This window comes from Pipistrellus kuhlii, unplaced genomic scaffold (genome assembly GCF_014108245.1).
Source record: "Pipistrellus kuhlii isolate mPipKuh1 unplaced genomic scaffold, mPipKuh1.p scaffold_m20_p_24, whole genome shotgun sequence".
NCBI lineage: Eukaryota > Metazoa > Chordata > Mammalia > Chiroptera > Vespertilionidae > Pipistrellus > Pipistrellus kuhlii.
The window spans coordinates 6,928,750-6,950,431 of NW_023425523.1; the positions used below are offsets into that span (position 1 = coordinate 6,928,750).

Below are 21,682 nucleotides of genomic sequence, written 5' to 3' on the forward strand. Positions count from 1 at the left end.
TTATTTTTATTTCTCTCCATGATATGTTTCATATGTGGCCTGTAGTGTGAGGTGCAAGGTATGGGCAAGTGGCTCCCTAGGAAATATATATATGTTAGAAGGGCCTCTTTGGACCTGTGTTCTTGCCACCCCTGAATCAAAGGCAAGCAACCAGACTTAGGAAGCTCGTCAGGGTAGTCTTTGTGACAGTCACTTCCAGGCCTTCCTCCTCAGCCTGGTGGGAAGGAAGCTTCAGGTCTGAGGCAGGAAGTAGCTGCTGGTTTGCTCGTTCATTCATTCATTCATACATACATATATATATCAATATTGATTATTTACTGTGTCAGTTGCTATGTTGGTTATGAATACTATAGTGAATGTCAATAGTGCAGAGATTTGCTGTCAGAGGGTTACAATCATCGAGGGAGACAAACATTAAATTATGAATTACAAGTTCAGGTACTTAGGGATTGAGAGAGAGAGAGAGAGAGAGAGAGAGAGAGAGAGAGAGAGAGGGGGAGGGAGGGAGGAAGAGAGGAAATTTTAGGTGGTATAAATATGAAACAGGGCAACATGACCATAACTTAGGCATACACTGTGCCTGAGAACATACAGCCTAGAGTGAAAAAGAGATAATTAAGCAAACCAAGCAAGTAGAGTTTGGAGTTACCCAAGGGGAATATAGGGTCCTTGGGGTCATTTGAGACGGTCCCATAACCCAGCCTGGGAGGGAGAAGTAATGATTTCCTGAAGGGAGTCAGGTTTGGCTTGAGATCACAAGGTTGGTCAAGTCTGAATGCACCAGCTTTCATCTCTGGCTACTTACTCGACTTGTCTGGGAAACTTTAAAAACATACAAAAACATATTCATGAATGTCTGGTCCCCGCCCCAGTCATTGTAGGCATTAGTTTCAAAGTTCTCCAGGGGATTCAGATGACAGTTAGGGCTGAAAAATCAGCCAGTCCTCCTTAGCCAATTTTTCAATCGAAAAATATCCCCAGTAAAGGAATAAGAATATTAGAAGCTGGGAGGTGGTTATTATGGCAGGAGCATAATATTTGGGGTCAGGGAAATGAGCAGGAGTTAGAGTAGACATCTAATTTGAGTGTGTGGCTAAGAATACTTGTGGAAGAGACGTGAGTTTTCAGCCCTGGGGCCCCCAGGGAGAATTTGAGCTCCTAAGTATATTGAGTGTTGATGTCGCATCTGGCAGCCATGACCACTTTCATGTCCGTGCTGCCATTTAAAGATAGTTCTATTGCCCTCCTCTCCATTGAGAACTATCATAGAACTATCTATTCTATAATACTTGTCCTTCAGGACTCAGCTCATCCTTCAGGACTCAGCTCGCAAGGGCCAGCTGGTAGGTAGTTGAACTTCTGCGGGCCACCCGGTCTCTGTCACAGCCACACAGCTCTGTCCTGGTTGGAAGGCAGCTATGGACAGCCCATGAGTAAATGGCTGTGGCTTCCTGCACTAAAAACCTTCATTTGTGGATGCTGGTATCTAAATCTCATTCAATTTTCATGTGTCCCAAAATACTATGTTTCTTTGAATTGTTTTCAATCAGATAAAAATGTAGAGCCGCTCCTAGCTCGTGTACTAGACAGCAGGGCGGTCTTCGCCCACAGGAGTCCTCCCAGCTGCTGTTCTGAGGCAGCACTACAAATACCAACTCACAAACATGCTTTTAGCTAAACACTTCTATTGCTCTGTTACAGATGTGCAAGCTGAGGCATAAGGCCCTTAGTAATGTATCCAAGTTGCACAGATGCTCACTGCCGGTTTTCATATGCACGGCATGCGCATACACCTGCTAGTCAGCCGGCTGCTTTGAAGGGATTCTCGCAGCAGGCTGACAGGCAGCACGGAGCTTTGCCAGCTCACTCCAGCTGTGGTATGCAGATGAATAAGGAAACCCAGGGAGCCCCAGCCGGTGTTGCTCAGTGAACAGAGCTTTGGCCTGCAGAACAAAGGGTCCTGGGATCAATTCTGGTCAAGGGCATGTACCTTGGTTGCAGGCTCCTCCCCATCCTGGGCCCTGGTCAGGGCCAGAGCAGGAGGCAACCAATCGATGTGTTGCTCTCACATGGATATTTCTCTCTGTCTTTCCCTCTCCCTTCCACTCTCCCTAAAAATCAATGGAAAAAAATATCCTCAGGTGAGGATTAATGACAACGAAAAAGAAAACCAGGGAAAACACTTGAATGGCTATTGTAGTTGCACACAGGGCCCTGAGGTCCCATCTCCCATAGAATAAGCAGTGGAAGTCTACCATAGAAGCCAGGGAAAGGTTTCGAACAAAATGCTCTTCTGATCGGATCCATCTGACAAGCGAACCATGACTTGCGCCATCTCTGTTGACGCAATTAAAGTTTTGCCTTGACTATGGAAATTTCACTTCTTGTAGAAATACTGAGTTCAGTTAAAGTAAATGTCTATTTTTAATCTTTAAACAGTTGCAGTTTAGATAATAAAAAATGAAGAATAGTTTCCCTGTGTGTGCGCATGTGTGTATAAAACCTTAGACCAATGGTTCTCAACCTTTCTCATGCCTCGACCCTCCAGTATAGTTCCTCCTGTTGTGGTGACCCCAACCATAAAATTATTTTTGTTGCCACCTCATACCTGTCATTTTGCTACTTTTATGAATCGTAATGTAAATATCTGTGTTTTCCGATAGTCTTAGGTGACCCTGCTAACCGCTGCTGTAGATCCTAAGACCATCAGAAAACAGATATTAGAAAGGTTGAGAACCACTGCCTTAGACGCATGTTGTAAGAATTTGTTAAATGCTATGATGATGAGATCGAATAAAAGGCAGATTTTATTATTGATTTCACTTGAAACGAAAAAATAAAAAACTTTAAGACCTGGTTAACTGAGCTACATTTTGGTGACTTTAGAAAAACAATCCAGTTGGCATCTCTGTGAGATGCCCCTATTTCTTAACTGGTTTTTGAAGAACTTCATACTGTGTGTCTCTGCAAAGAAGCCCGTGAGGAGGGAAAACAGAGCCCTTGGTTGAGGCCTGCAGAGGGAGTGTGTTTCCATCGCATTGTGCTCGCAGTGGGCAGGGGTCAGAGCGAGACCCCGCCCCTGGAGAGGGTCCCCCGTGCAAAGAGAGTTGGGGAGAAGGCACGTCATGGTTCATTTTATGTCTTGTTTACCTACATACAGTTGGGACCATGACCATGGGGCTGCCACCTTTTCTTCTCAGAAGAATGACAGCCTTTATGGCTGTGTCCATGTCTCCTCCCCGGAGTCTTTCAGTTCTTCAGATGTGCCTTTCCTAATGGCTTCCGAGCAAGAAGATAAGATAAAGTAAACAGATAAGGCGCTGTGGCTTTCAGAAGCAGTCTCCTCCAGAGTAAAGCTAAGCCAATGTAAAGGTCAGGCGGGAAAGACTGGCCTCCAGATTATTCTAGTGTATGATATTGACGGTTTCCCTTTCGTTATGCAGCGTGTCTGTTTCTGGGGTACAGCCACGAGGACGGGGTGGGGGGTGGGAAAAGCCTAGGTTTGATATTTGCTTTCTGGCTCCCAGTTCCTTCCTCTGCACAGCGGGGATAAGAACAGAGTCCCTAATGGCTTGTAGGGGTACAGCCTGAGATAAATAAAGTCAGCCCAGGGATTGGTACACACTAGACTCTCTGGACGTGGCGGTATTATAGGTATTGTGGTCCGAGTTCTGTCATCGCAGAAAAGTAAGGATGCTCAGTTGTCCCAATTGGCCTAAAATCCCTGCCATCGCCAGCAGGGCGATGGTAAAAAATGTTCTTCACTGCTAATACTATTCTCTGCATATTCCAAAGCCGAGCTAAAAAGTATCAGTTTTGATAAGAGTTCATGATTCCTTGAAAACGCCTGATTTCCATAGGGAAAAGGTGTTTTTAAAAATATTTGAGACACTCTGTATGTGCTCTCCTGGATTGTATGTTGATGTTCATTCAGACGCTTGATGGAGTAAGTAGACGTCTTTATCATGAGAGGAAAGTACATTAGTTATGTCATCAAAGGCAAAGTACATGAAGCTCATTCACAGGTTTGTACACAGGAAGTCGGTACCACCCACAATTTAATTAACTGAGGACGTGACCAGACTCGCACGGCTCACAGGCATGCCATCGTCCATGGGGAGAGCCTAGAACAGACTGGCTGCTCTTGTAAGGAATATGAATGGAAATGGTAATTTTCAAAGAACACCACAGTAGCAGTCACCCTGTCCGTTCTGAGTGTGGTAAACTGTGGTGATGATATGTCCTGACTCTAAAGCAAGCCCCAATTTCATTCTCATTAAATCCTCCCAGAAACAGTGAATGTATGTTTTGAAATGTGATGGCGATGCCATTTTTTTAAACTAACAACTGAAAGTTTTTAACGCAATAATAATTGGTTCTCACTTTCAAGCAGAACTGATTTCTTTCCCGTCTGAACAAAACAGGGCTTTGCAAAATCTACTTCAGTGGAGATACAGCCTCCTACTTACTTACTAGGCATAAACAGAGTCTTTTTCATTAAAATCTAAACACGTGCAATAAGAAGATGTCTCAGACTCACTGATACACTGGCTGGCACATGGGCTTCTCTGAAATTTGTAATTTTTGAATAAAGATAGAGAGCTAATAGAATGTAAGCATATTGAGTAACACAGTTCTGAAGCCTGCTTATATCATAACGCTTACAGCTCATGGTGGCTGGTCTTACTTGCTCAGTGAATTAAATAAGACTTGGTGGTGGATCAGGAAATAGGAATGTCTAAAAATATTCATTTGTCCTTTTATGCCTGGCTTACTTCGTAGCTTGCTGTGTTTTGAAGGTTCATCTATGTTGAAGTATGTATCAGAACTTCATTCCTTCTTATGGCTGACTTATGTTCTAGCGCATGAATATACCACATTCTGTTCACATATCGATTTAAACTTGGGTTATTTCCACGTTTTGACAATTGTGAAGAGTGTAGCAATGACCGTTGACATGCAGGTATCTGTTTAAGTCTCAGCTTTCAACACTTTGGGTATATCTCTCAGAGTGTAATTGCTTGGTGTTTAGTGTTTTGAGGCATATTTTATGTTTAGTGTTTTGAGGCATATTTTATGATTAGTGTTTAGTGTTTTGAGGCATATTTTATGATTTCTTATGTGAAATATTTGAAATAGGCAAATTCATACAGGCAGAAAATGGAGTAGAGGTCACCAGTGGCTTGGAGGAGGGCAACATCGGGAGTTATTGCCTAATGCACCTAGAGTTTCTGTCTGGGGTGCTGAAAAAGTTTCGGGGAAAAAAAAATTCAGTTGCACAACAACGTCAATATAACCATGCTACTCAGTTGTACACTTTAAAGTGGCTAAAGTGGCAAATTTGATGACATATATAATCATGACGTATATAAATGAATAGTATAGTATACCAAAACCAGAGACTCGGACACTTTAGATTGCCTGGTATGTGAATTATATTCCAATACAACTGTTTACAGCATCATGTTTATCTGAAGGGAAAGTTTAAGGTTCCAAACTTATTTTCTACTGATCACCTCATGGCAGCAGGGAGTAGCTGGAATGAACTGGATTTGGAAATTTTATGCTTCTGCTGACAAACAGTCCTGACCCCACACCCTCAGACTACATAAAAGGGGGAAGAGCAGGATTACTCATCTCCAGGGGCTTTACATATCGAAGCATGAAGCAATGTCCGCACAGTTACTCTGGCAAATGTAGGTGGTGAAAGTCAGCAAACTATACACCCATACATTCAGGCAGGCACACAAGACACAGATGCACACATATCCATGCAAGTGTAGGCTTCTATAGAGCACTTTGCAAATATTTAATAGCACAAAGCACACACGTTCTGTTGCTATTCTTTACTATCTTATCTCTGCAGACAATATGAGTTAGTAACTGCTCATTGGCAGCATTTATGCATAACATTTATTCTGAGTTTGAATCTTCAAAATCACCTTTGTTTAGATTATGAAGAGTTGAATGGTAAATCTGTGAGAGTTAATGGGAAATTACAGATGCTAGCTTTCACCTCGGTGCCAAACAATGCAATTATTTAGAATAACGAGAGATTTTATAACTTGAAGTTGTGGTGTATCAGAATGTCTACAAAGTCATATAAACTTCTAAATCTATACACACACACACATAAATACTTATATAAAACTAAATATTCTGCTTTGCTCCGGCATCGATTGGTTCCTGCTAGAGACCTTTTGTATTTGGGAATGTTCTGGTTTAGACTTTACCTGCTTCCCCACTCCTCAGCTCCCCACCCAAATGTTAGGGAAGCAGAACAGTGATACACAGATTTTGTACGTGGACCCGCAAATGATTTCCTGTTTAAAAAAAAAATACTCATTTTTATATTCGATTGTTTTGTTCAGTTACATTTTTCTTATTTTTAACTTATTTTTCAGCTGCTCCAGTTGATGTACTAAAAGCTCTAGATTTTCACAATTCTCCAGAGGGAATATCAAAAACAACAGGCTTTTGCACAAACAGAAAGAATTCGAAAGGGTCGGATACTGCTTACAGAGTTTCAAAGCAAGCTCAGCTCAGCGCCCCGACAAAACAGCTCTTTTCAGGTATGTTCACTGCATCACTATGGCTACCGCTATGTTACTTCTCACAATTTCTTTTTATCCTACTTTAAAATGCACAGCTATGGTGGGGAACATGCCATTTTTATATATCAGACAGCAAATAGGTGGTGGTCACCAAGGCAACAAGGAAAATAATGATTTTAAACATATGCTTTTATTGATTTCAGAGAGGAAGGGAGAGGGAGAGAGAGAGAGAGAGAAACATCAATGATGAGAGAGAAAAAAAATCATTGATCAGCTGCCTCTTGCTCGCCCCCTACTGGTGATTGAGCTCGAAACCCGGGCATGTGCTCTGACAGGGAATGGAACTGTGACCTCCTGGTTCATAGGCTGACACTCAACCGCTTGAACCACGCCTGCTGGACTAATAATGATTTAGTTATTGCCAATTTTAACTCAGCGCATTCGCAGAAGATACACTTAAGAGAAAACCTATCGATAGTAAAGCTATTTTATTTCAAGTTGACAAAACTTGAAGCCAACATTCTATGTAGCTCACTTTTGCATAGAATCACGCAGAACTTACTTATTGGGGAGAAAGGAGCAACTTCACCTTTCATTGCCTACCCATGTACGATCTCATCTACTAGGTGGTTTCAGTTCTGTTTGTTGAACTATAATCCTAGGGAATTCTCTCTGACATAGATTGTCAGTTGTGAAAAATTTTGAACAGTTATATTTTTAATTTTTTTTTTCTTGTACAAACGTTTTCTTCCTGACACACATAAGTATTTTTTCCAAGAAAAACGATTTTAAATATAATGTTACATGAATTTTGAACAGTTTTAATGAGCATCTTCTAGGATGGTTGCCCATCTAAGATGGGTTGCCTAGGTTAAATTGACATTAAATCCTGATTTTTTTGGTTATCCATATTTTCTTTTTTAACCATAATCTTTAAGGTTATTGCTCTATTTTAAATTGGGAAATACCTTTATAATTAACAGCCTTTACTCCTTAGTTAGAAAGTGACAGTATACAAAGGTACTGCTGTACAGATTGAATGATTAAATAGTTGTAATTTTTTAAGTCTGATATAAATATATTATTTCCTAAAATTCCCCTGCCTCTCTCTGTGTAGACTTTATTTTATATACATTTTCTTTGCTGAACTGTGTGAAATATATTTATGCTGTCCATTTAACTAATACACTCATTGACTAAATGCTTTCTAAATACCTTGCCCGGGGAAGATCTGTATCAGATCTTCCCCGGGCAGGGTATTTGGGATATGATGGTGGGAGAGGGGAGAGGGAGACAGTCTGCCATTTTGAATTTACTATCAAATTGGCCAAGTGTCTCACAGTTGTGATTTAGAATGACATACGCTTTTTTTTTTATTAGTGGAACTGCGCTGTGTGATAGGAAAAACTGATCAGAGAATCTGCCTTTCAAAAGGATGGCTGAAAGAATGTATTCACACCGTGTTGGTACCCTGCCTTTTTAGAGAGATGATGGATGGCCTCAGATGAGGCAAAGGCAGCAAATACAAGCCTGGCACCAACAGTGGGACTCCAGTGCTTTGAAAGTCACCGCTGTGCTTGACACTGTACTTGGCATCATGGTCTTGCTTCCTAACTTTTTATTTAATTTTATTTCATTACTGTGCTTTAAATGAGTGGCTTTAAATTTGATATAGCTTAGACAAGTATTGCAAAAAAAGCTTAGCAGAGATTCTTTTCTATTTGTTGTTAATGTTTCAAATTGATTTGAGAGAGAGAGAGAGAGAGAGGAAAAAGCATGGGTTTGTTGATTTACTTGTTTATCCATTCATTGGCCGATTCCCGTATGTGCCCTGACCAGGGGTCGAACCCACAACCTTGATCTATCGGGACGATGCTCTAACCAGCTGAACTACTTGGCCACGGTCCCCTCTGTTTGCTTTTAAGCCTGTGTTGTTATCACGTTGTGAACTTTGGTGGCTCACTAAGGCCACACAGAAAGTTGACAAATAACGGGGCGATCCAGGAGCAATTTGGAAATTCAGAATCTGTCTCTTTGGACTTTTCTTCTCAGGAGGAACTTTCCCAGAAGACTTTTCAATATTATTTACAGTAAAACCCAAAAAAGGCATTCAGTCTTTCCTCTTATCCATCTACAATGAGCATGGCATTCAGCAGATCGGTGTTGAGGTCGGGAGGTCGCCCGTCTTCCTGTTTGAAGACCACCTGGGGAAGCCTGCCCCCGAGGACTACCCCCTGTTCCGCACGGTCAACATCGCCGATGGGAAGTAAGTGCTCCATCGCCCTGTGTCTCAGCCCAAAGCAGCTCTTTGGCTTGACTAATCCAGCAAGTGTTTAACCGTGGGACACAGCTTTCTACACCTAGCGAGAGAGACAGGGAGAACACGCTAGCATGTCCAACCTCGCATAGTATACCGTCCGGGCAGACAAATAATGAACAGTAAAAAATGACCAATAAGCCCTAGCTGGTTTGGCTCAGTGGATAGAGCATCAGCCTGTGGACTGAAGGATCCCAGGTTCGATTCCAGTCAAGGGCACATGACCAGATTGTTGGCTCAATTCCCAGTAGGAGGTGTGCAGGAGGCAGCCGATCAATGAGTCTCTCTCATCATAGATGTTCTCTCTCTCCTGCTCCTTTCCTCTCTGAAATAAATAAAAATATATATTTTTAAAAATGACTAATCAATAGTATGTCAGGTGGTGATACCTGGGAGAGAGAAATGAGCAGGGGAGAGTTTAGGGGATGGGGGGAGAGGTGTACTTTTTAAGAAGTGGACTCAGGCAAAACCTCATTAGGACAGAGACTTGTGAAGGAGAAGGGTCAAGTCACCCTAGGGTCAAAGGCTGCTATTCCAGGAGAAGGGGGAGCAGATCCAGGGGTGGCTAGGTGGTCCAAGCAAGGTCCAGGGTAGCAGCTTCCAGGAGCAGAGCCCGACCGTGGGGACGGACAGCCGCTTGGGGCCAGATGCTCCAGCACATTGCTGTGCTGTCAGCACTTTGCGCTCTATTCTGAGTAAGATGGAAGCCATTGTAGGCTTTCTGAGCAGAGCGATGGTCTCCTTACCATGTACCAATCAGATGAAGACGGAGGATCATTGGAAGGAAGCTTTATGTAATACTTGGCGTGCACTACATACTTCTCTAAATACTTCATATACAGCTCTTTGAAGAAAGTCATGGTAATAACCCATTTTACAGATAAGGCAACAGAGAGGTTAGGTCCTTTGCACGAGATCACATATTTGGAAAGTAGCAGAGACAGGCCTCAGTTTTAGCCAATGGCTGACCTTAGGGCAGACTCTCCAATAAGCACACCATTCTTCCGAAAATCATGCTGCATTCTGAATTCTGTGCCGTCAACATTGTCTCTCACTCCAAGAGCAGCTCATTCCGATACATGCTTATGACTTTTTTTTTATAATATATTTTTTAATTAAATTATTATTTTTGTACATATACCAATGCCCCCCCTCCTCCCGTACATACCCTCCCTCCCTAGAGTTTTGCTTATGACTTTTAACAACTGAAATCATAAGTATTTTCTGTTCATGAAAAGCACATCCCTAGTGAGAATGGTTGAAGTGAGGACGTGGATGTCTTAGCGGAAACGTGTGTGAATTTCACCCTCACAGTATGAAGAGGTTCCTCCGCCTAAATATTTGCTCAGTTCAGTCCAAGCAGACGCCTGTGCTCACTGAACGGGCTGTGGAAAGACCAGAGATTACGTGTATGTGGAAATACGCTTGGCTCTCATCCGTAGCCCTGCCAAGTCGAATTTTAGGAAGGCTCCCGCCATGTTAAGGATCTAATCCTAGACATTTCTGGAATATTCATCTAGCACTTTGTATTTGGAAAAAAAAGAAAATATAAGAGCTGCTTGCGCCATCTAGTGAGCTTCACCCACCGGTTATGCTAGCACCAGCTCCTGCTAACGGAACCCCCCTTTAGCACGAGCAGGCGGACATGCACATCTCCAAAGGGCTGGTCCTCTCTCCCCTCCCGCCCGTCCTCATGCCCTGAGTGAGCTCCCCCTCCACACACATGGCGACGGAGCTTGCTTTCAGCGTGCCCGCCTCCTGCCAGCCCCGGGGAAGAAGGAGAGGGATTGTGTCTCCGTCTTGGCTCCTGCCCACCGGAGTGATCTCTAACTGTCTTGAAATTAAAATGGAAAAATTAAAGCAAAAGCGCTTGAAATCAACGTGAATGAAGACAGAGGAGCACATTGTGTCTTCCAGTGAGGATGTCCGGGGCTTCAGGTGGAGCCGCCATTCGGTGAGAGGACACACCCTTCCGCAGCCAGCCTCAGGGATTGTGGGAGAAGATGCCCTCTTTCTCAGTGGAATCCCACTTTGGAAGAAAGCATTTCCGTAGATGGCAATGATGACTTACCCCCTCTCCCACCCCCAATCTCTTATCAAATGCCCTCACTGGGACACGGTGAGATGAAGCCTTTGTGGCCACATGCACAGGGAGGCCCCGATGGCCCCTCCTTTTCAGCAGGGATAGCAGGGGTGCTGGGCATCCATCCTGCTGAGCACCGCCAGTGCTCGCAGCCAGGGAGGGAAGGCCTACTTTTTTTTTTTTTTTTAACACATTTTATTGATTTTTTTTACAGAGAGGAATAGAGAGGGATAGAGTTAGAAACATCAATGAGAGAGAATCATCGATCAGTTGCCTCCTGCACGCCCCCCACTGGGGATGTGCCGCAACCAAGGTACATGCCCTTGACCGGAATCGAACCCGGGACCCTTCAGTCCGCAGGCCGACACTCTATCCACTCAGCCAAACTGGTTTCGGTGGAAGGCCTACTCTTGCCATTCATCTGGCCTCTAGTCGTTTAGTAATAATTGATGCTGGTGACATTTTCAGATTATTTGATTGGGATCCCATGTGTTTTGTGTATTCTCCACTGGTATTTAAGCCCTAGATTCTAAACACAATAAATGTTAATATATAACATGTTAATATATCTTTTCCTAAAATTTACTCAACTATTTTTCAATGCTTTTGGTTTTGTGGATGTGTGAACCTGTATGTCACATATATGTATTGTACATGCACATGTATATCCACCTGTGTCCCAGGGCCCTTAGCTCCTTCCCGGTAAACTGTGAGTCTCCATCTGGCACCATTTCAGCTCACTTTCCCAATTTCAAATGCACTGCATTTTTTAAAAATGTATTTTTATTGATTTCAGAGAGGAAGGGAGAGAGAGAGAGAGAGAGAGAGAGAGAGAGAGAGAGAGAGAGAGAGAGAGAGACAGACATCAACGGTGCGACAGAATTATTGATCAGTTGCCTCCTAACCCCTTATTAGGAGGTGAGCCCGCAACCCGGCCATGTGCCCTTGACTGGAATCGAACCCAGGACCCTTCAGTCCGCAGCCTGAGGCTCTATCCACTGAGCCAAACTGTATTTCAATGTGAACGATGGCTCAGCAACCAGGTCTTGGGAGCTCACTCGAGGGTTATGGTTGGGCTTTTGCAGGTGGCATCGGGTAGCCATCAGCGTGGAGAAGAAAACGGTGACCATGATCGTGGACTGCAAGAAGAAGGCCACCAAGCCGCTGGGGAGGAGCGAGCGCGCCATCGTGGACACCAACGGGATCACAGTGTTCGGCACGCGGATCCTGGATGAAGAAGTGTTTGAGGTAAAGACGAGCCGGGCTTTCTTTCCGGCTGGCTCCGGTTGAGGCAGGCGCGCCCAGTTCATGGCAGGCACCACCAAGAAGCGCCCAAAGGGAGGCTGGCCGCTCTGCAGGGTGACCTACTTTCGTCCCCTGTGGGCGCAGCGCTGATGTTGGCCATTGTTGGGGGAGAGAATGAGTGGACAATGGCCACCGGAGCGCCTGGGAACCGTTGACAGAGATTGGGTGATGCCAGCACAGGCTCGCTATTCTCCCGGGAAGGGCCCGTGGCTCTCCGCTTAGTGCCTGCTATTCTTCCCCGTAGAGAAAAGGACGTTTTCTTCACTTCCTTCTCTGGGAGACGGATTGAGAGAAATGGGCAAGTCAGATATTCTGCTTTTCTCGGCTCTTTGTGGAGGTTTGCAAGGCACAAGAGAGATGGTAAAGGGAACTTTATGTTGTTCAGAGACCTTTTTAAAAATGATGTGAAGGTCACTGTAAAAGCTTTCTTCCGATTATAATTCTCCAGTTAGAGCCTCACATTCTCTCCGTTCACCCTCCAGGCCCCGCACCCTGGCTGGTGCTTTCTGGTCATTTAGTTCATTGTGAGCCAAACACACAGACGGGGGCCTGGCCCCTGGCAGGGCACACGCCTGAGACCTCAGCGTTACTCTGATGGCTGTTTGTGCACAATCTCTGAGCCACTTCCTTTCCAAAGTGGAACAAGGTGAAGTTGTGCAAGATATTACAGGTTAATAGACAAGTTTTACGTGCAAGTGATGCTGCCTTTTGTTGATGTGTGAATCGAAATATCACATATATGTACATACACATATGTATCCTCACCTACACACAGAGAGTATGTATTTTTATAAAAAGAACAGTGTAACTTCGGAGTGTCAGTCTTGCATTCCCGTGCTTGTATACCTCACCTGTGGCATCTATTATAATAAAAGCATAATATGCTAATTAGACCGGATGTCCTCCTAGACGAAGCCGGGCTGCGAGGGAAGCCTGGTCCCGGGTGCCAGAGGGAAGCCAGTGCTGGCAGCCTGGGGAAGGAAGGACTGTTCTTGTCCTGCATTGGGCCTCTAATAGTTTAATAATAACTGTTATTGGTGACATTTTCAGATTATTTGTTTGGGATTCCATGTGTTTTGTATATTCTCCACTGATATTTAAATCCTAGATTCTAAACACAATGTTTTAGCACATTATGTCATACTAAGTGAAATCATAAATTGATCCAGGCAGTATATAACCTATACTCTCACATCTTCCAGTATCATGCTTTAATGGCACACAAATATTACATATTGACTTATTAGAGGAATGGATATTGTAAACAATTTAATTTCTAGTCTTGCAAAGTTAAAAATAATTTTAAATATATGTGTGTTTATCCTCTCTAATAAAAGAGAAACATGCAAATGGGCTGCATTTTCGCTACACCCACCAGCCAATCAGGGTGAGTATGCAAATTAGCCCAACCAAGATGGTGGTTAATTTGCATATCCAGGCCATTGCGAAGACTGAAGACAGCATAGAAAGAAGCCAAGCACTCCAGAAGGGAGTGGGGCAGGGGAGAAAGAAGGGAAGCAGGCGGGGTGGGGGAGAAGGGAGAGAAGCAGGTGGGGCAGCAGAGACCACAGCAGGAAGCCCTATTGCAGGAATCTTCCTGCAAGGAGTATCTATACTGTCATCTTGGTTGAGTTAATTTGCATACTCGCCCTGATTGGCTGGTGGGTGTGGCTTGTGGGTGTAGCAAAGCTGCAGTCAATTTTCATGTTTCTCTTTTATTAGAGAGGATATATATGTTTATCTATAATTGATTTTAAAGAGAGAGAAGGATGAGAGAGAAACATTGATTGGTTTCCTCCCCTACATGCACTGACAGAGTATCAAACCTGAAATTTAGGTATGTGGCCTGATTGGGAATCAAACCTGTGAACTTTGGGTGTACTGGGTGAAGCTCCAGTTAACTGAGCCACCCAGTCAGGATGAAAAGTTTTATTTTAACTGTAAACTAGTTTTACAGGCTAAATATAATTTTGTAAAACACACACCTTTTTTTCATCAGAATAAAATTTTCTGATTTCTTTTGTGAAATTAATTCAGCATACCTGAATATGGTGTTAATATATCTTTTCCCAAAATGTAATCAACTATATTTCAATTCTTTTGGTTTTTACATTATGGTTCCCATTAGACTTCTGAGTCATTGCAACTGAATGTGTAGAAATTAGACTAAAACTGGCAGGAGATAGCAATGGTGCCATGTACGCATTATTTTAGTGTTGGATCAAGAGTTGTAATGAAGAAGAAGATGTAAAAACACCAGCAATTCATTTTCACTTTTTTGGAAATAGTGTCATTTTAATTTAGATGCAAATTTGTGCAGTGTATATAATTTTGTCTATGTACTACCCTGCATTTATGAAATAGTGCTATTCTGGCAAAAATGCTAAAAATGATCCTATTTGAATTGCAATCTGAATACTTTTAGGAACAAAATATTTAACAAGTAAAAAAAAACAAACCCTGAAAACATTTGTAAAATAATGACAAATTAGTTTATATGAAAATTTCCAAATGAATATATAGGCCCATGATTAGGATTCTTTAATTTCAGTGTAGCAGAGAGAATATAAGAATTGATTCTGGAATGAGAAAAATCTGATTTTGAACCTCAGCGTCTAGCTTAATCACATTTCTCTGGGTAATTGCTTTATGTATGTTATAATTTTATTATTCTTCAAATGGGAATAGTAATGGAATCTCCCTCATACATATTTATTTTTTAAAAATTAGCTGATGCATATAAGGCACTGAAAATACTGGTATGCATACATATGGGTATATATTCTATGTTAATTTAATCATGCATTGACATACAACAGTTTTCCTGTTGTATAATACATTCTATGGCTTTTGGCAAATGCATTCACCAATATAGTGTCTCATGAAGTAGTTTCATGTCCTAAAAATCTTCTATGGTCTGCCTGTTCATCCCTCCCTTACCCCCAAACTCTGGCAACCACTCATCTTTTTACTATCTCTGTAGTTTTTCCTTTTCCAACATGTCACATAGTTGGAATCCTGCAGTTTTTAGTCTTTAGATTGATTTCTTTCACTGAGTCGTATGCATTTCTCTCTCCTCCATGTGCTTCATGGCCTGATAGCTCCTTGCTTTGCAGTGATGAATGGTATCTGGCTGTAACATGGTTTATTAGGGCTTCTACTGAAGAGCACCTTGGTTGCTCCCAAGTTTTGGGAACTGTGAATTAAGCTGCTATCAACATCTGTGTGCAGATCCTGTAGGATTTTATTCTTCAGATTTATTAAAGGTGTGTTTTATGGCCCAGAATGTGGTCTTTCTTGGTGAATGTTCCATGTGAGATAGAAAAGAATGTGCGATTTGCTGTTGTTGGATGAAGTAGTCTATGGAATTCTATTATATCCACTTGATTGATAGTGTTGTTGAGTTCAACTATGTCCTTACTAATTTTTTGCAGCTGAATCTGTCCATTTCTGAGAGAAGGTTGTTAAACTCTCCCACTATAATATTGGATTAATTAAAATTTTCTTGGCTTGTTTTAGTTTTTCACTCACATAGTTTTGATGTTCTGGGTTTAGGCACATATATAATACATTAAAGGTATCTAGTTTCTTGGACAGTTTTCTTCTTTATCATCATATAATATTTCTGTTTAACCTGGATAACCTTCTGTGCTTTGAAGTCAATGCGAACTAAAATTAGTATAGGTACTCTTACTTCCTTTGATTAGTGATAGCATGGTGTATCTTTCTCCATCCCTGTACTTTTAATCTATATGTCTTTCTATTTTAAGTAGGTTTCTTGTGGATATCATATACTTGGGCCTTGTTTTTTGATTCCCTCTGACAATCTCCCTGGGACTTTTTTTTTTAATTTTTATTCATTCAGACAATATATATGTAGTTATTTCTAAGAGGGGATCTTATGGCTGGCATGTACAAATAGTCCTATATAACTACATGATACATCTCAGACATGGCTTCTGACATGTCTTCCTTATCATGCTTTATTATATTCTGCACAGTGATTAACACCCTTTAATTTTTCTTAGTTTCTCTTTCCCCATCTGGAATCTAAGTTCCAAGAGGGCAGGGGATTTGTGCTATATATACTCAGTGTTCAGAATAGTGTCTTAAATGTATTATTGTCTAAATGGATGAATAAGCATACTTTTAAGCACTTATTAATTCAGTGGGGTATAGCTCTTCTGTGGCAAGAAAGGAGACAAAAGACCAGGTATGCTACCATTTTTCCAAGAGCTAGAAGTTGAAAACCTACTTAAAAAATAATAATATCAGAAAATTTCCCTTCCCTGATAAAGGAAATAGTCCTACAATCCAGGAAAGGTAGAGAGTCCCAAACAAGATGAATTCAAAGAGATCCACACCAAAGCACAACATAATTAAAATGCAAAAGGATAAAGACAAAGAGAGAATCTTAAAAGCAGCAAGAGAAAAGCAGTTAGTTACATACAAGGGACCTCCCATAAGACTATCAGCTGATTTTTCAACAGAAACTTTTCAGGCCAGAAGGGACTGGCAAGAAATATTCAAAGTGATGAAAAGCAATGACCTACAACCAAGATTACCCAGCAAAGTATCATTTGGAATTGAAGGACAGATAAAGAATTTCCAAGACAAGAAAACGCTAAAGGAATTCATCACCACCAAACCAGAATACCATGAAATGTTAAAGGACCTTCTTTAATAATAATAATAATAATAATAATAATAACAACAACAACAACAACAACAACAATAAAAATGAAGAAGAAGAAAGATTAAAATGTGAACAATGAAAAGTCACTAATATATATCTATCAATAATTAAATCTAAAAACCAAAATAAATGAAAAAAGCAGAACAGAAACAAGCTCATAGATACAGAGACTATTTTGATAGTTGCCAGATGGGAGGGTGTTTAGAGGATGGGTGAAAAAAAAGTGAAGATATATAGAAGTACAGATTGATCGTTACAGAATAGTCATGGGGATATAAAGTTCAGCTTGGGGAATATGGTCAATAATATTCTCACAACTATGTGTGGTATCAGGTGGCTATGAGATTTATAGGCATGCTCTCTTAATCCTATCTAATAAAAGAGTAATATGCAAATTGACCATCCTCTGCTACACTCACAAACCACACCCACCAGTCAATCAGGAGCGAATATGCAAATAAACCAAACCAAGATGGCTTCAGCCACAGAGAGCAGGAGGGAGGCTTGACTTTCCCTGGTAATGGAGGAAGCCAAGCTTTCCACCTGCCCTTGCCAGCGTAAGCCTCCACTCAATGCTACAAAGTTTCAACAGATAGAAGATAGATAAATCCCAACAAAGATGTTGGCAGCCATGGAGCTGGAGAGAGAAGGTGGCTAGGGTTGGCCCCCGGCGATGGAAGAAGTCAAGCTTCTGCAGCCCTGGCTGGCCTAAGCCTCCACTTCTATAATTAATGTTTCAATTATAGAAGATAAATAAATCCCAACAGAAATGGCTGCCACCACAGATCGAGCAGAAGGCTTGGCTCCACTTCAGGCTACAAAGTTTCAATTGTAGAAGATAACTAAATCCCAGATACCAGGGCCTCCACTTGGGTCGCTGGGGGCATGGCTGGCCTGCAAACCACCGCAGGCCCCTCACCCAGGGTGCCCCATGCACCAAGGGAACCCCCACCCTGATCCAGGACATCCTTCAGGGCAAACCAGCTGGCCGCCACCCATGCACCAGGCCTCTATCTTATCTAATAAAAGAGTAATATGCAGATTGACCATCATTCCAACACACAAGATGGCTGCTCCATGTGGTCAAAGATCCTGCCCCCATGTGGACACAAGATGGCCACCACAAGATGGGCAGCAGGGGAGGGCAGTTGGGAGGAACCAGGCCTGCAAGGGAGGGCTGTTAGGGGCAATCAAGCCTGCAGGGGAGGGCAGTTAGGGGTGACCAGGCCAGCAGAGGAGGGAAGTTGGGGGTGACCGGGCCTGCAGGGAAAGGGAGTTGGGGGGGGACCCAGGCCTGCAGGGGAAGGCAGTTAGGCATCAATTAGGATGGCAGCAGAGTAGTTAGGGGGTGATCAGGCTGTCAGGCAGAAGCAGTTAGGGGAAATCAGGAAGGCAGGCAGGCGAGCAGTTGGGAGCCAGCAATCCTGGATTGTGAGAGGGATGTCCAACTGCCTGTTTAGGCCCAATCCCTCTGGGCAGTTGGACACCCCACGAGGGGTCCCAGATTAGAGTGGGTGCAGACTGGACTGAGGGACAAACACCCCCCCCCCCCCCCCCCCCCCCGCAGTGCGCAAATTTCGTGTACCAGGCCTCTAGTAAGTTATAAAGTCTAATCACTGGGTATACATTTGAAACTGATGTTGTAAGTCTACTGTAATTAAAAAATTTTAAATGGTTAAAAACAATGAACATTTAATTTAACTAATTTATTATGTGGGGGCAAATAGAGCATTGCTGGTAAATATTTTTCAGTAAAAATCCTTGACTAAAAGTATAAGACAAATGTGCACTTTTGGTGGCCATGTTTTATTCAACTTTAGGCAGTTTCTGTGATACTTGGTACATAGCTGCTGAATTAGTAACACAGGAACACTATCCACTTTCTTACAATTGATTTCCCAAGCTGGCGTGAGGGTTAAATATAAGGACTGTGTGGGTAGCGGTTCTGTCTCTGATTACGTGGTTTCCCTCCTTCCTCGCAATCGATGATGCATTTTTCAGTTACCCTAGAATTCTAAGCATCTTGGCAGCTCTCCTTTTCCACACAAAATTCTTGAGAGGAATCATTAACTGGATGGAATGTTGGAAGAGAGGAACTGCGATGAGAGCTAACGCCCCGGCGAATTCAGAAGTCTGGGTAGACAGGAAGCTTCAGTTTCCAATTAGTCTTTTGGCAGTGGGAGGTGCTCCTTGAGAAGCCTGGGCCCTGTTTAAGATTTAATGCTGGTCGTGTTCCTGAATATACAAACGAAAACTCCTCCCGAGACCCCCATCCATATAACCAGGCTCTGATATCAAAGGGGAGCCAAAGCCTTCGCCTCCAGCAGGCACCTTCTGGAAAGACTCTAGAATGCTGTTGGGCAATGGCTTTGACAGCAGCGCATGCCGGAAGCTGCTTAGCTAAATGCACCTTTCTTTCTCATATATTATGTATTTTTTCCTGATTGCTTTTCCTTATAGAATAATGACTTTAAGGCTCCTTAATCTCAATTTTTTGGGATTTATTTCTAGAACGTCCACAGATGGAGTGTCCAGCAGCATCTTTTAAGTTTTACAGGGTCCATATAAGCATTGCCTAGAAATTTTGCTTAAAGATGTATTCTCCTTGAATTGCCTGCAAATACTGAAATCATTATGCCTAATTGGTATATACACTTACACTTTACAAACTGCTTAAGTACATATTAGTTTTTAAAGAAGCTCTAGGAAATGCAAGACAAATAAATAATAGTGTTCTTCATTTCAGGTGTTGAAGTCGAGGCTTGGAGAGGCAAATAAATTCTTTGCCTGGGGCTCCATTTATTGTGTGTCCGCTGTCCACAGGCTTATTCCACAAAGGGAGGAAGCTTAGAGAATGAAACAGACAGGGCCTTGCTTTCTGGAGTTTGTATATGAGTGGATTTTATTGATTGGACAGCGGAGGCTGGCTGAGTAAGGAGAGGATCTCAGACTAGAAACTGTACCTTTGTGCTCTGGTACAAATTGTACTTTCCAGGCAAGTGACATAGACTGATTGAATCCTTAACGTTAGGATGTGCATGAAGGCGAGGTGCCAGGTGCTGTCTCAAAGCCTCCAGTACAGCAAGGTTGTTGAGTAGCATTCTTTCCTAGAACCGTGTTTCATTATAACTTGGATGAGCCCCTGCGGGAACCTAGCTCTCCAGCCTTTAGCTGGCTTCGCAGTGCCAGTTCTTAGAAACCAGCTGCTGTGGTGCACAGTTCAGGAGATGCCCACGCTGGGCACTGACTTCAACCGGGCACCCACCAGTGGGCTTCACCGAAAGATGAGGTGTTGAGGCTGAAAATGTAGACGCCTCACATTGACAAGTGGTCTCCAAGCAGCAAACCAATCTTATAGGACACTTTTTGAACAAAGGTGATTTCTTACACAGGCACCAAAAAGCTAAATTTTTATTAACTGGTGTATCTCATAGAGTGTGATGTAATTATGAGAAAATAGAAACAGTTGAGCCTTTTAAAGAATTATTGTTAGCTGGCTGGCATGGTTCAGTGATTGAACCAGGAGGTCACGGTTCAATTACTGGTCAGGGCACTTGCCTGGGTTGTGGGCTCGGCTCCCAGTGTGGGGTGTGCAGGAGGCAGTCGATCCATGATTTTCTCTCAGCATTGATGTTTCTATATCTCTCTCTTTTCCTCTCCCTTCCTCTCTGAAATCAACAAAAATGTATTTGAAAACTAATAAAAAAGTTATTGTGTATGTATGTATGTATGTATGTATGTATATAAAACAAAAATGAAAACAAGCCAAACAAACATTGTTAGATACATGCATTCTGTTTTAGCTTGGAAAGGAGGGTACACTGTGCTGTCACTTATATAACTGGTCTAATAAAAACAAGGCAGGAACCTTTTGAAGTGCACATGACATTCGGCAGTACCTCCTCAGCATAGGTAGGTTCTGTCAGGTTTTCTTACATGTGCTTTGCTCTAGACCAGTGGTCGGCAAACTCATTAGTCCACAGAGCCAAATATCAACAGGACAACGATTGACATTTCTTTGGAGAACCACATTTTTTAAACTTAAACTTCTTCTAACGTCACTTCTTCAAAATAGACTCGCCCAGGCCTTGGTATTTTGTGAAAGAGCCACACTCAAGGGGACAAAGAGCCACATGTGGCTTGCATACCACAGTTTGCCAATCACGGCTCTAGACCCAGGTTCTCTGTAGGCAAACACTATCCTATGGACCTAGCTTCCACGGCTGCCCAGGCAAGGTAATCGCATCCACTCAGCTCTCAGCTTTGCAGGTCATTGGAGGAGAAGGTGGCGGTTCACACCTTGTGTGCTCCAGATGCCCGTTTTACTGGGTCACTTCACCTTTTCCAGCTGCGGGGTTTTCTGTGGCTATGGAAGCTAAATGTGTACAGTTCCCTCACCCTGTCAGGATGTGCAGCCTGTCACATGATTAACAGAAAAGCACTAGAGAATGCCTGCTGGGCGGCGGCAAAGAGCAGATTTTTAACTGCACTTTCCAGCGACTTTTCAGTCATGATTTTTATGGTTGAAAATCTGCCACCTGCATTGAGAATTTACAGTGGAAAGGTGGGCAGGGTTCCATTTAATGAAGTCAAGTGCCTTGACTAAAATAGTAAGTGCTTAGGAAACCATAATTCTCTTAAAAAATGTAACATTTTAAAAGTACCTCATGTGTATATGAGATAGGGAATGTTGAGTGACTTGCATTTTTCCAACTAGTTAGTGGCAA

The 21,682-nt window shown here is 42.6% G+C and overlaps 1 protein-coding gene across 1 annotated transcript in view; it reads left to right on the forward strand.

Moving 5' to 3' along the window:
• COL11A1 (collagen type XI alpha 1 chain) overlaps positions 1-21,682 on the forward strand; it is a 146,215-nt gene that overhangs the window by 17,005 nt on the left and 107,528 nt on the right. The window contains exons 2-4 of the mRNA XM_036452783.2: positions 6,405-6,572; positions 8,607-8,820; positions 12,040-12,202. Of these exons, the coding sequence (XP_036308676.1) occupies positions 6,405-6,572; positions 8,607-8,820; positions 12,040-12,202 (545 nt within the window). The remainder of the gene's footprint in view (positions 1-6,404; positions 6,573-8,606; positions 8,821-12,039; positions 12,203-21,682) is intronic.